The following is a 14521-nucleotide window of genomic DNA, read 5'->3' on the forward strand; positions in this document are numbered from 1 at the left end:
GTCGCACCACTTTCTTTCGCTGTCTCTAGCGGACCACCACCAGCAATACCACCAATCATCCGATATCCGAACGGATACACGCTGCAGCAGAAGGTGAGGATGAACTGGGACAAGCAACGCACCACGGCAGCCATTCCCGCCCGAGTATCCGACGGAGACGAGATGTTTGTCCTCCTTGAGCACTTTGTCCATTCGGAGCACAACGAATTGCCGGGCACGGTAGCAGTGGGTAAGGTAGGTCGACCAAAAAGAATCAGCGGTCGAGATCAATCTACTCCGGAGGTAGTATACCAAAACGAAAAAAAAAAGCAATCAATGATATCTTGCATGGTCAAAAGAACCCCCCGTCCATGCCTCGGACGTACAGATACATCGCACCCAGATAGATACCCTGGGCCAAGAACAAACGGGAATTAGTGCAAGGGCCCCCAAATCTCTCCAACGTGACAACGCTCCTCTAGGCTCTCCAAGCTTCCCTGGCCTGGTCCCGTAGATTGCGCGCCATCGATTCCCCCCCGTCGGCTCGCTCGTAGCTCCAACTGCACCGTGCCAGTGCGGCGTGCCCCAGTGATTGCCATCAACAGGGAGAAGGAAGAACGGTACCTATTTGAGGAAGAGAGCGTTCGGAGGCCTGCCGCCTACCTGGAGGAAGAGGGGTCTCTGCAAGCCGTCGCGAGTTTATCTCCTCACCCTAGAGTCTCGCGAGTGAGAGACTGAGACGTACAATGAAGGCGAGAGTACTCCGCAAGAAGGACAAAAGATGGAAACTTTCTTGGCCCTCAGTTGTGCAGCAGCAACTCCATTTCCCTGCAGCATCTCACAGCGACTCCAACTCAACTATCCCATATCCAGACGTAGTCGCGTACACCCCGGGCGCCCCCCACTACACACCTCGACCCTGACCCTGAAGCTGAACCCCGACACCCCGGTCCTTCTCGTCCATGATCCATCTCATCGACCGGCGGCTCCCATCCAACGGGAGAACAATGTCCGTCCTCGAAGCCGCTGGAGAGAGAGAGTCGAGACTCGAGAGACGGACCAGTGAGTAACTAGATTGTAGACTGAGGTGGTTCCAGATGCGATGATCAGCGTCGGTTGTATCTGAACACACACACGCACCCTTTCTTTATCTCTCTTCTACTTACCACTCAAGGTACACTGAAAAGTACAGAGTACTCCGTCCGCAACTGCAGAGCAAAGGGATGGGGCCTGGGGTGAGTGGGTGAGATAATTCGGCTCTCACGGCCGTGTCGGCAAATAGGGATCTTCACTGCACAACCCATCGTTTTTGTCCGAACATGCACCCACGGCCACGCTTCGGATGCGAATGTCGGATCATTAAGAGTCGTCCGAGGGGGGCAGCAGATGGCGCCGGTGCAGTACATCACTCCATCTCATGCGTCTAATCAACGCAATACCATATCTCGGTGTACCGTAAGGTTGGCAACAGGCAAAGGACACAATACGAGGCGAGAGGCAATTGCAAAAAGTGAGGAGAGGCGCAACCAGCGCAGATTGTATTGTGTCGCATCCAAATCCTCCAGTGCCATGATAATACTGGCCTATATAGTACTTGCATGCATCGCCTCCGACTTCCCCCAGAGCCAAATTCCGGGGGAAGCCGGTTGAACGAGCATAACAGATGTTGCGATAAATTTCAAATCGGAACAGAGTCCGAGCCGCCCAGATCCAGACAGTTCCTTGTCCGTCCCATTAACCCAAAAGCCAAAACGAAACCACAAGAGAGAAGAAAAAACTATGAAAAAAAAGGAAAGGAAGAAAAAAAACTGGCAGCCAACCCTCTACCCTCCAAAGTACACAGAAAAAAGAAACGCCGCCGTGCGGAGAGCAGAAAAAAAAGAATCAACGCGATGACAAGCTAGCAATCTCCCGACTGCCATCCCGTCTTGTTGTCTAGGATGCCAAGGTTCACCAATCGCTCCCCCCTCTCGTTGCCCATTCCCATCCCATGGCGTCGTGCGAAGCCGGAATGCAAGTGGCCCCTGTACATGATGTCGCCCCCATGACATGCTTCACCCAGTAACTCCGACCACAAGTAGTGCCGACCCGAGGAGAAAAAGAGTAGATGTGAGTGAGAGACAAAGGAAGAGAGAATAAAGAATACAACGCGCGGGTATACCGGGATGAAGGCAATAAAGAAGACAGTGAGAAGAGCTTCTGGCGAGTACAAGAACAGCGCGGATGGATGGCGCCATCCGCCGTGAACTGGCTGGTTCAGGTGCACAAGAAATCAAGCCCGAGGCGTCTGGCAACGCCCTGCCAGTCCCAGACAGCAATCCATTCGCCACACTCCATGAGGTGCCAGACTTCTTCCAGGACTTCGAGGACTCTATCGCAGTTGCGAAGACCAGTGTAGCCCCGGACCGACCGGATGATGCCTCGAAGTCGCTCTTGCTGCGTGGGGTCGAAGCACGTAGTACCAATGACGAGACTCGGCATCAGCAAAAGGGTGAGGGCTGGGTCTGATGGCTTGAAGCCCTCCATGATCGACAGGGACTCGTCCACCGCAGCAGTGATGCGATTATCATGCTGTTGCGGGCGGCGAACCGGCGGTGGAGAGGCCGGGCGTTGTTCATCAATCACAGCGCAGCTAGAGGACCCGGCATCGGACTCATGCATCGAGCTCGTCCTGGACGGTCCTCGGGAGTTTGGCTCCCGTTTGAGCTGCATCGAAGAGGGGAACCCGGAACCCATGCTGGGTCTTAGGCCGGGAGACGAGGCGCAGCTCGTCGCTGTCGACGGCCTGGAAATTTGCGAATGCCGGCGGGAGGAAGACGACGAGGTTGAGGTGGCGACAGATGTTGCTATAGAGTAGACAGAAGGCCGTCTCTCTGGAGAGGTAGGGGGGTAGATTGTGCGGAAGAGATGCAGGAACATCATGTGTTTGTAAACCAGCCCGACCCTGTGACGGCTGTCGCCTGGTGGCCAAAGAGGCATCCACTGCTCAATTGCCTCTTGTATCTCTTGCGCCCGGTACAGAACGTGATATGTTACGACAGTCTCGGCGCGTCTGTATATGTTGTCCCGAATGACGTTTCGGATGGTGGTTATTTGGCAAAGGTGTTGAAACAAGCCATCAGCAACACCCAGAAGACGAGGTGAGTCCAATGGAACCAGAGGGCTCCAATCTTCGGAAGCTAAGCGTGGGCGGTTGGGTGCGGGATGCCAAAGGAGCTCGTCTGCGTAGATGTGATACTGGAAGAATTCGGTTATGAAGGCCAGGAAGACGGAATCCTCTGGAGGGCTCTCTTGGATCAACTGCTTGTACCCGCTCAGGTGAACACGATGCGCTCCATGAGGTTCACCTTCAATCAGTGTGGTGACGAGGAGGCAAAGGATCTGGGCGTAGCGAGCCGACAAGATTGTTTCGCGGTCGTCAATGTCCTCATCCGTCGAACGGTTCATATCGGCGTACAGAGTCTTCATCGCTTGTTCCTCGTGGTACGCTGACCGGGCCTGTAGCGCCTCCAGGCTGGTTGTCGGATTTCTCTCGAGTAACTTGGCGCCGTACGGTGTATCAAAGTCAATGTGTTTGCTACTCATGGCCAGAATCGAGTGCATCACGCCCTGGTGAAGGTTTGCCAAAGGAAGAATAATGTCCTTAAAAGCATTCTTGGCTTCTCCCTCAACAGTCAGAACGTTGCTGAGATGGACGCCGTAGTGTCTCCAAAATATCTTGTCCTCGATCGTGTCGACGCCGTTGAACAGAGGTTGCATGGTGAAAACGAGCGACTCCTCATCCCCAACGTGATCTTCTTCCGGGTTAGACCACCAACATATTTGCCGGGTTCATAAGCGAGCACTTACCAATGGTTGCCTTTTCTTTGCCGCTTCTCCAAAGCTTTTTCTCATGATAGCCCTCGCAGACGACAGCATTCTTCTCGCAATTCATACCTGCTTACATGTCAGGAGAAAGTCCCAAGCAGTCATACGGCAGTGACACTCACATCTCGGCTTCGCCTCGTCACACTTCTTCTTCCGTCTCCGACAGGTAATGCAGCCCGTCTTGGATCGACCCTTGGTCACCTTACTCTGGTTGATGATGGATGCTACAGGATGCTTGCGGGGTCTTCCTCGGGGTCGCTTCTGCTTCAGTGAGTTTGTGGCCGATACCAAGGTGGTTTCTGTTTGCGCTAATGGAGCCTCCTTGACATCGCCCAGCTTTAGATCATCGTCGTCCATGGGTTCAATTTTGGGTATGATGGCGAAAGCGTCGTCCGATTCCTGTTCCCATACAATGTCGTTGTCAGCATCGTCTCCATCGCACGTCTCGGCGTGGCCAGTGCTCCAGGAATCGGTGCAGGACGAGGATGCGGAGTGTACCATTGTCGGGTCGCTGGACGGCTCGAGATGGGGAATATCCATGGCGGCGCTGACGGGAGACGGCTGCCCGGAGAAAGAGTGAGGAATGCTGGCCGAGGCCATCCAGGCCGTTGCCGTTTGGGAGGTTGGTGGGTGTGGAAGCAGCATGTCGTCTTGCATGTTGTCGTCTGAAGAGTTACTGTGGTTGTCCGACCACGAGAGGTCCCCTTCGTCCGATACCATTGAGAGAGAAGTAGAATCCATGGCTCGTCACTAGCGAGACCATGCCAAAATCAGCGAGATTCTGGTGGCCAGTTGTTGTTATAGCGATTCGTCGGAGGTGTGATGCGGTGGCGACAGGATAGGATCTGGACAGCCTGGGTTGTCGATCAATCGTCGAGTCTAGTGAAAGCTATAGGATGTCGAACGGTGTGTGAGGTCGAGCGGGGAGGAAAGGAATGGAAAGGACGGCAGTCAAATGATATCTCCCTCGAGGACGAGTGACCAATGTCGAGATGGATGAGACAGGGAAGCGGGCAAGAGTCTTCTGAAGATCAAGACCGTTGCGGTCCGCTCAAGAAGAAGGGAAAGGCTGATCACTGGGAAAGCCGACGTGGAATGGAGGGGCTGAGATGGGGTGGAGAGATGATCGCTGGGTCTTATTTGGGAACCAGCTTGTCGTCGAGACGAAGTGGGAAAGGAAAGAGGGTCGTTGGACGACAGGATATGGGGCCAGCCGCTTCGAGGGGCGGGATATGCATATACATATCTGCAGATAGCTGCGCTGCTAGTGGGTGGGAAGTCGGGACGGCGACAGGGTCTCGAGGTGAATGAGGGAAGACATGCAGAGAATCGATGTTTCTCCCATACGCACTAAGGTCCCCTAGCACATTGGGTAGCTCCCCTCAAGCAAGGTGCGAAAATGAATGGCCCATGGGATGGGGGTACGGATACTTCATACGGAGTATGGGAAACAAGACTGTCTGTCTGCCTGCCTGCCAGTAGCCTCCGTACGAATACATAGTACCCACACCATGGATGGGTGAACATGGGCGAACACGGGCGGATAAGGACGGTGTGGGATGTGAGGTGAGCAGCGAAGTGGTGGTGAGGTCTCACGTCGCACCGACTTGTGCCAAGACGACAGCCGGGGTCTTGATGCTCTCTCTGCTGCCAGCTTCCTTGCTCCTCCGCCCCCAGGGCAGTCCCTATCTGTGCCGTCAGTGCCGTCAGGAAGGCCATGCTAATTAAAGAGCCCGGTAGTCACCGTGTATCGACGAGGGTACTCCGTATGGAATCCTGTGTATGTAGAAAGACACGAACCGAATCGCTGTCAGCTTGGCTCTTGTCGACGGTGGATGACAAGTGGATTTCGGGGCACCCTTGGCAGCATCTCCCTCCTCCACCTACGATGCAGTGGTGCAGTACTAATTATACGGACCGGTGCTCACTTTCGTCGAGAAGCACCAGAGAGGAGAGTGAGTACGCGTGAACAGACGACGTAAGACAGAGAGACGAGGAGAGAAAGAAAGAGAGAGAGAATGGGTGCCTTTCTCAGTCTCTCTCTCGCCAACGTCCTGTCCGCCGCTCCCACATCTCGCCGGGCCCCTCCTGACTCCTCCATCAGCCCTGGTCGTTGCTAGCGCAATACGACCGACCACCCTTGCCAGTGACAGCAAGGTACCCTCAAGTACTACAAGTCGCTACCCGCACGACACCACCCCACGATGGTGTCAAGAGTTGTGATTCGTCGTCGTAGATTTTCTTCTGGCATTGACCAGAGGTTGGCTTGGTGAGAAAGCTGGACTGTGCGCCGACTCCCTGAGTCCTTGGGCTCAAGTCATGCGCGGCCATGTTGTATCGCGGAGACTCCACCTCGACTGCTTGAGACGAAGTGAGCAAGAAAAGCAGCCATTCCTACACTAACAAGAGTGAAGAGTGAGAGACGACAACCCGCTTGTCGTTCTGCGGGCCGGTCAATATTGAACATGACGAGACCAAGAGGGGACCGGCGACCGATAGTCGATCGTCAATTCGCACGACTCATGAGTCGACAAGTTCAGGCCAGCTAAGTGGCCGGTTTTTGAAATCGCAATGGATCTATCCGTATTCCTGCTGCGCCTTGGACTGGTTCCGCAGGCGGAACGAAGACATGGCAATCGGCCGACAGCCGCCATGAAGGTGAAGAAAACTGACCGGGACGATGCGAGACAAACCTGACAAGGAGGGTGCATCATTGCTTGGGATCGCGTCGCGTTGTGTCAAGAAGAGTGGGGAGATGGAGAGGAACTCGGAGATGGACATCGGGGGGTTCCAGCAGTGAAGACTCAAGAGTCAAGACTATAGGTACTGTGTGAGAGGCTAAGAGTAATAAGGGCACCTCCAACCTTGTCCTATGGTGAGCCATGCGTATGTATTAGTCGTGCAGGAGTCAGGACCCAACGAGACGAGAGCCCAGGGAAGAGATGGGATCACGGTGGTTTGCTCCATTTCGGGCACAAAGCGAATTGAGCCAGCGTTGGTCGGTACTTGTCCATGAGCGTTAGAGCAGCGAAGCGTAGGAGAAGTCTATGTACCATGATATCATGGTGGACTGTGAGACCGAAGGTCATGCTTCTAAGGCCTGTCACTGCATATGCAGGCGGCTGGATTTGGAAAGAAGACGGGCTCTGATCAGAGTCAACTGTCAAGGTGAAGAGACGGGGCGGAGTAGTCTATCGTCGATTAGCGAATCAGCAAACAGCTGGTGAGCGATGTGCGGCGTGACTGGCCGGTGCTGTGCGTGGAGCCATTTGTGGGTGGGGGTGGGGCCGTGGGTGAGTGGCATCCATGGCATGGTGTGTCGGAGTCTGTGAGGATCATGATGGATGGCATGGAGCCTGGAGATCCAGTCAGGATCACAGACATGAAGAGTCTGTGGTCCTGTCCGCTGAAGTGGCGCGCTGTGAAGGAAGGCAAGGCGAGCCGCAAAGAGCCGGGGAACACAGCGCCATCTCGACTGCCATGGCATGTACCTCGATCCATTGCGTGGTCGTGGGCCAACCACGGCGGTCTAAGAGATAATGTAGTCCAGGCGGGGCGTCGAAAGCGCCTCAGCTTCGCAGCTCAGCTCTGGTATGGGAGGCTTTTGGGCAGGGACAACTCGCCGCCCAAAGAGAAAGGATGTTAGGACTAGGGACGCCGTAGGGTCTGGAGCTGTTTGGAAGACCAGTAATGGGCCATGAAAGCTCACGATGCATGGCGATGTGAAGGAGAAGCGCACGGAGTATCCCAATGTATGTACGCAGTCCGGAGTAGGTATGGTATACCTAGCTGGCTGAGAATGTAGGAGCCGGAGGGGGGCGGGGGGAATTCGCCTCAGATTGAAACTTGTCGGGAGTGGCAGAAGTCTTGTTGCATTGTTCTGGTTGGTGCCATGGCGCCCTGTCACTGCAAGCAAGCTGCAATGCAGATGCGGCGCGCTGGGCCGGGCTGCGTTGAAGGTGGGCTCTAGCTTCGGGGCCGGGGCTTCAACATGATCAGATTGGTGCTGCTTTGATGCTGCCGGTCGTCTTGTTTCTTTTTCCGAGGACTCTTTGCGTTCGCGGCCGTCGTCGTCGTTGTCTTGAATGTGGCCGTTCGTCGGCTACAAGACTGGGGTTCGGGCTCAGGTTCAGGATATGGGTACCTTGTGGCAGGGCTTGCCGGGGTGGATTTGCTGCGTATTGTCTTGTGTATATTCGTGAGGATCGAGTGGTGACAGAGACATGGTATTGGTGAGCAGTCTTGGCCGGCGTCTCGCCTAGTTGGTGGTCTATTGCCGGCGGAAAAAGGATGGAGAACTTAGAAGGTCGGCACCTCATCGAATGACAGCGGGCCGCCAGGGTTCGGAGGTACGGAGGCACTGGGGCACGGGGGGAAGGCCGCACGGAGGTTGGAGTCTATCGGTAGTGTACGAAATATGCGTACGGAGTAGAGGGTGAGAGCCTGGATATTGAAACAGAGGGAGGATGTCGACATATCGGTGGAAACTGGAAGTATCCGTAGACTCCATGTTTAATTAGAGCGATGATCTAGGGCGATGTTAGCCTGTTACTTTGACTGTTAGTGGCTCTCCCGGTGCGTTCAAACTTCAGAGTCCAATCTTGCAGGGCCTGGCATGTAGTGGGCACGACCCTGACAGTTGATGATGGGGGGGGGGGGGCCTGGGACCAATCCATGCGTCTCCCAGAGGTCTCTCGTCTGCAGATGGTGTAAGTGCCCGTGGGGTGCCGAGTAGGAGTTGAGGATTGCAGCACGGTTTGATGTCGATGCTTCGGAATGAAAAGAGAGTCAATGAAAGTGAAAGTCTGCCGCACTTCCAAGGTAAAACTGCAATTCCTCGGGCAATTGCAAAGAAAAGCAAAATGCAGCCTCAGGTTTGTCTGGCTGTGTTCTCTGCATGAGGTGAGGTGAGGTGCGGTGAGGTGAGGTCGACCCGGACTTTCCCACGCCCCAGAGTACATCCTCCACCACTTGCCGTGCTGGAGTGTTTGTATGAAGTACAACCTACGGTACCTATGTATGTATGGAAGGTATGGGGCAAGGCAGGAAGGGACGATATCTGATGCAACTACCTACAGGAGTAAGTAAGGTAGTAAGGCCCCGGTGCCTTGCCTTTGTGCCTTCCACTACTTCCATTGAGGTTAAAGTAAGAAAGGTAAGAGGTCCCTGGTATTCCGTGCGTCCCTTCCTATTCTTCCCGTCTGCCATCCTGCCATCACTGGTCACCGGGCCCCTCTAGTCGTAGTCGTTTCCCGGTTGTCTGTGCACACTGAGGTGGGCGGTCCACGAAGCAGACATGGCTGTGCCTTGCCGCCCGTGTTCCCACTCCTCAGTCAGGATCCCTCCTTCCTCCAAGCTCAACCTGACCGTACGCAACTTGGTGCCTTCCTACCTTACGAGATCCATGCCTTTCTTCATAAGGTAGTTCGAGGAAAGAGCTTCCTCCCAAGGCAGGTCAAGCAATTTTGAAAGGTACCTGAGGCAAATTCGTGTTAACTTGCAAATTGGCATTACGTAAGGCAGCTTTACCCATCCTCGTGATCCTGACCTCTTGACCTCCTCCAATAGCTGCCTTAAAGTAGGTATCCGTAAGGTACCTGAGGTAAGGTAGGTAGGTAAGATGGGACGGCAATACCTTACACTGTCGGTACGTGGATGGGTCTCGCCGGAGAAAACTCCGCATTTTGTGCTGGATACTCCGAGCTCTCATGGCCGGACGAGAAGACGACATTACTCCGTACAGTCCTGTTGCCGTGGCCCAGCCCCATCCATCGGCGGTTGACCGAGACTTCCATTGGTGCAACAGTCTACGGATACGCATACGCAGAGTGAACACCTACTGCGTACAGAGACCTCGTGTCTATGTAGTATATTGACCCGAGTCTGCACACATTGACGATAGAGGCCACAGCACGACACTCACACTCTCGTCAAACTCCCTATACGATGCCCACTACCACCAACGTCAAATGCGAGAAGAAGATACCCATCTCGAACCCAAACAGAGAGGCCACATGGGTATCGCTTTTCCAAGGTTTGACCTTCTCTCGTGTTCCGTCCGTCACGGCTCTGATGCTGATGGAGTGTTAGCGACCATCTGCCGGTGCAATGCGAGCCTGCCCCCACGCCCGGCACATGGGACAGGGGACTTTGGGGCCCCCGAACCTTTGTCTTTTGGATTGGCCATGATCGGACAAGTCGGAATCCCATACGACTACTCTGGAGTCTGGACCGATGATCTATGCCAAAGCACAGATATTCCAAGTTTCGAACTAGACTCGGCTCTGCTAAGTCGTCCGCTTCAGCTGGAAACGTGGTTCGCCTGCCTGCCTAGACACAGCAAAGCGAGCCATACCTCTGCCCATGTCCTATTCCTCAGTATCCGCATGCTGCTCAGGAGTCCATCATGTCTCGGGCGATAGAGGATTTCGTGCAATAGCACGTAAAACACCACTGAATTACTTCGACGGCTAGCTTCAGGAGGGCCGCGACATTCCAAGCCGACGATGCTCATGCCCTGGCTGTCTCGCATCCGCTATCGATCAACTAAATATCCGTGCCGGGGTAAGGCAGCACAAGGTTCGAAGCCATTGGTGCATCTCAATCCTACCCACATACCCTGTTTGACGACTCAGGCCTCGTGGTTGCATCTCATCGCAATGCACCCCTTCGCTCTATTCCTCGGGGCCTGCGTCGGAAAAATCTCTAACAAAGTTGGCCGCTCTGCGATGCCATGTTTCTTGGCCATTGAGAGGGCCACACGGCTCAACAAAGTCAGCATCACCTGTGCTCCCATTACCTTTGGAAGAGCGGACTGGCTAAACACCCCCTCCTGTCGTCGCCGCTGCACACTCAAGACTCCGATGACTTTTTTTTCCCCTCCGCACGTGTAGTTATCAAGTCGCGACACTACTCTAAGCAACCAGACGAATCGAGTAGTCATGTCATCACAAACGAGACGAGTGGCTAAGACATGCGTACGAATACAGTATGCACTTACACACTGTCTTAGCTCCGGCTAAACTCGCTCCAGGAGGTCGACTTGGTCTTTTTCCCGGCCGGTCATACTGGGTAATCTGATAGAGGCATGTCTCGGATTTCCTAACTCGGTACTCCAGAGCCATGGGGTCCCTGGTTGGCCGAGGCTGACCCAGACGACCACCAGGCCAACCCAGTCAACAGTCTATTGTCTCGCCACTGGCGCGGGCCATGTCCTTTCCGAGCAAGCTTTCATAGGATGCTCGCAATGATACTGCACCTAGTTACGCTTCGACCCTTTGCTGCTTAACCAACCCCAGCTTATCGTCACATATCACATACATGCGAGTACGACAACCTCCGTGCGGACGAGACCAAGTCAGCCTAACGGCATCAACGGCGCTGGTCCTGGGCACTGGCAGAGGGCAGCCGATCACTATCCGAACATCGCCGAGTTTCTTTCATCACTTGAGCGTTGCGAGACTCTGCGACAGTCGACCCCGTTTAACTTGAGACGACAATAGAGGAGCAAATAAAGCGACAACGACAAAGGCGGAGAAGGGTGCCGCCCGAGCGCGAGGCTTGGCCCGTTGTCGGATCTGGCTACCTCCCGTCGCCTTTTGACTTTCGAGACGGTGCGTGCCGTCGACGGCTGGTCTCCACCGACATTGGATCATCATCAGTGCGCAACCGATGCCAGTCGACCTTCTCTACCCGCTTGTCCACCACCACCACCTTCGGGGCCTCGAGTCACCACCTTACCGCAGTACATACTTACCGTGTCAGTGTGGATGGACACATGTATCCGTACGCTGGGTATGGAGTATGGATCATGGTTACTGGTTGCTCAAGGAATCTCGATACTGTGATCTCCCCCCTCTCCGGTGGTACCTGAGCAACGATACGGATAATTCAAGGCCTTCCTGCAGGGCCTATGTGGGCGCAGATGATGCGGCGACTCGGCGAGGGGCTATTTATTTTGCAGCTAATCCACCCACATAGTTACCTACCTACCTGCCTGTCATCTGCGTCTTCATGCTCCATGACCGGTCTCTTTTACACTTACATACTCCGCAGGGCCCCTCGGGCTGCGAAAATGGCTGCACAAACCTCAAGGACAGCTCTCTGATAATCGGCTCTCATTCCTACCGTGGCCAGACTCAGGCGAAGAACTTACTTCTCGACTTCTCATACACAGTACTCTTGTCTTCGACGGGGCACTACTTTAACTCACTTCAACCCTAGATCCATGGCCAACAGCACCATTCCTTGTCCATGCCTGTCGAAATGGGGGGGAGAAGTCGATCTAGCTAAAATTGTCAGTAGCGGGGGAAAAGGAACAGCGAAAAAGATACATGGCAATACTTTTCACCACACCCTCCGACCGCCAGCCGCAACCCTCCACTCATTGGTGCGCATTCGACTCGTTTTGCGATTCACCTTCCTTGCCCTTGGCGGCTGTGGTAATGGCACTAAGGCTGTGGGGGGGCTTGTTGCTTCTGTGTCCTTGATGCCCGGCAGGCATCTTTCTCTGGTTCGTCCGCTGGCCCTTCGTGCGTCTCCATCCTCAACCGAAAGGGGTCCTCGTTGGAGAGCAACCTGAGACCATCCATGCCGCTGCAGAGAGATGTCCGCTGCAGACTCGGGGATTTTCGCAAGGGGGGCCACCAAGTGGATGATTCATCAGAGACAGAGAGAGTCCTTGACGATTGCTTCACTTACCCCCGTCGGGCTCCAGGTTGTTGCTACTCAAGCCTGAAGTAATTACCAGATCATTGGATCAAAGCGTGTCCGCTCTGAATATCAACTGAACACGCTACAATGCAGGCTGATACTGGTAGCAGTGACAGGACCAAGTCAACAAGTTGCGGGAGATTGACCACGGCCCCACGCTCGAAGCGTTTTGCGGCCAACAAGCTATATGCCTGCGTGCCAGCATGTCCATGTCTCCAGACCTCTCATGCACCGCGTCAGCTATGCTGTTCTGCTGCTCGTCATCAACCCTCTCCCGCGCATCCAGTGCCCGAACGGATACACATGGCTTGCGTGCTTGCGCAGTGGTTCATTTTACCCACACGACTGGGGGCGATGCGCTTGCGGGAGCGAAAGGGATCTCAAGACGGCCAGTGCCTCAAAGTTCGGATGCGACATCACACCGCCAGATCGCGCGCACCACGTTCCTGGGCAAGCGTTCCGTCGGGGCGACAGATGCCAATCTAGCGGCAAGACCGTCCGATCTATCTTGTTAGGGCTCGCGAGCTGCCGTTAAGACCGAGATTGAAACCAACCTCGAGCCAGGCCCAAACACACAGAGTAGCAAACTTCTGTTTGGCGCGAACCAGCCTTCTTCTCCAGCTGGCGCTGAAAGACATCCTACAGGCAGCAAAACCGCACATTCGCATCCCGACCGCCTAGGCAAGGCTCCAGCTCTTGCATGATCATCGCTAAGTAAACAGCCATCCCTGGACAATGGAATCTTGTTTCTTTCTATTTCCCACTCCGCCAGCATCCAGACCGCGTCAGAGGCGATTCACAGTCGTAAGGCGCAAGAAAACAGGGATAGCTTTGAAGTCAGCTGGCCCCCTATAGAATGCAATCGATTGCATGCTGGCCAACCACCTCCATCAACGCTCGACTGCTCGCATTCCAGTGTTCGACCTACATCGCACAGCCTTGTTAGATCGACGACTAGTGCCCTTTCCTCGGACATAAAGAAACAGACGCAGGGCTACTTGTTTGTCCAGAACTAAAAGGTGTTTCTGGCGGCCGACATCTTTTACAGGACTGACCCAGCGGCAAAAGGCGGTGTCCAACGTCCAAGCAGCCTAGACCCGGAAACCCAAACACGTCGACGCATTGTAGGGAACATGCCGATTCCAGCTCTTCGGGGAAGGGGAGTTCCTTGCATTTGACAGCGCCTCGACCACGTTTACCCCGCCATAGCTCACCAACCGTCACGACATGAACCTCCAACTACGCTCCGAATCACTGTACTCTGGGCCGCAACACGGTTTTCGGCCATTCTTTTGCCATTGAAACGTCCAGAGAAGTGCGGTGAGGGCCTCATATTTGTTTCTCCAGAGTTCCACCTTTGGGCAGAGACAGACAAGCCCGAGCACGCCTCGTCGCCACTAACCTTGCCTAGGTCAGATCTAGCTCGTTCAAGAGGGTGGTGTCTACGCAAACTAGTCATCCGCCAGTTCCCAGGCGCCTAAATTTGGTTCGAAACCTGGCCTCACCGCATCGCTGCCCGTCATCATTACCAGTCTATTTGCCTTTAGTGACATGCAGAAACATTCTTCGAGAGGAGTGGCTGGAAGTCCTCGTTTCCGAAGTGGATTTCTGCCCAGATATCTCACCTCGCCCCGTCTGAATCTCGCAGCATACGGAGATCTCCCGCAGTCTACAGGATCTAATCGGGATGACCGACATCTCGGTACCCACCAGCTTCTCGCTTTTCAAATCTTTTGGTCGACTGACCTCACAGGACGATGAACGATGCCTGATACCAATGTATTGAATGGAACCACCCAGTGCCACCCCTGCAGATGAACCAGTTCTTCAGCGCGCCATTCCAGGCGTTCCATTCATCATGTCACTTTCCACTAGCAATGTCTCTCCCATTAGCGGGACGAAACTAATCAACGGATCACAGACGATCAAGCAGCGACGGAGAGCCAGAGGCACAATCCATTGG

At 54.5% G+C, this 14521-nt stretch overlaps 2 protein-coding genes across 2 annotated transcripts; one reads left to right on the top strand and one right to left on the bottom strand.

Moving 5' to 3' along the window:
* Positions 1 to 2235: 2235 nt before the first annotated feature.
* BDZ83DRAFT_580974 (fungal-specific transcription factor domain-containing protein) lies at positions 2236 to 4503 on the bottom strand (the record flags this gene model as incomplete). The annotated part of the gene is made up of 3 exons (XM_060505405.1): positions 2236 to 3776; positions 3829 to 3915; positions 3969 to 4503. The coding sequence occupies 3 exons, from the start codon at positions 4501 to 4503 to the stop codon at positions 2236 to 2238; spliced, it is 2163 nt and encodes a 720-aa protein (XP_060363406.1).
* A 4017-nt stretch (positions 4504 to 8520) lies between these two features.
* On the top strand, positions 8521 to 10268 carry BDZ83DRAFT_653135 (uncharacterized protein; the record flags this gene model as incomplete). The annotated part of the gene is made up of 4 exons (XM_060510595.1): positions 8521 to 8555; positions 8925 to 8926; positions 9366 to 9453; positions 9749 to 10268. 4 exons carry the CDS (start codon positions 8521 to 8523, stop codon positions 10266 to 10268), a joined length of 645 nt encoding a protein of 214 aa, XP_060363407.1.
* Between the last annotated feature and the right edge of the window lie 4253 nt (positions 10269 to 14521).

The sequence above is a fragment of the Colletotrichum acutatum genome (assembly GCF_030867785.1).
Source record: "Colletotrichum acutatum strain CBS 112980 chromosome Unknown BDZ83scaffold_66, whole genome shotgun sequence".
Classification (NCBI taxonomy): Eukaryota; Fungi; Ascomycota; class Sordariomycetes; order Glomerellales; family Glomerellaceae; genus Colletotrichum; species Colletotrichum acutatum.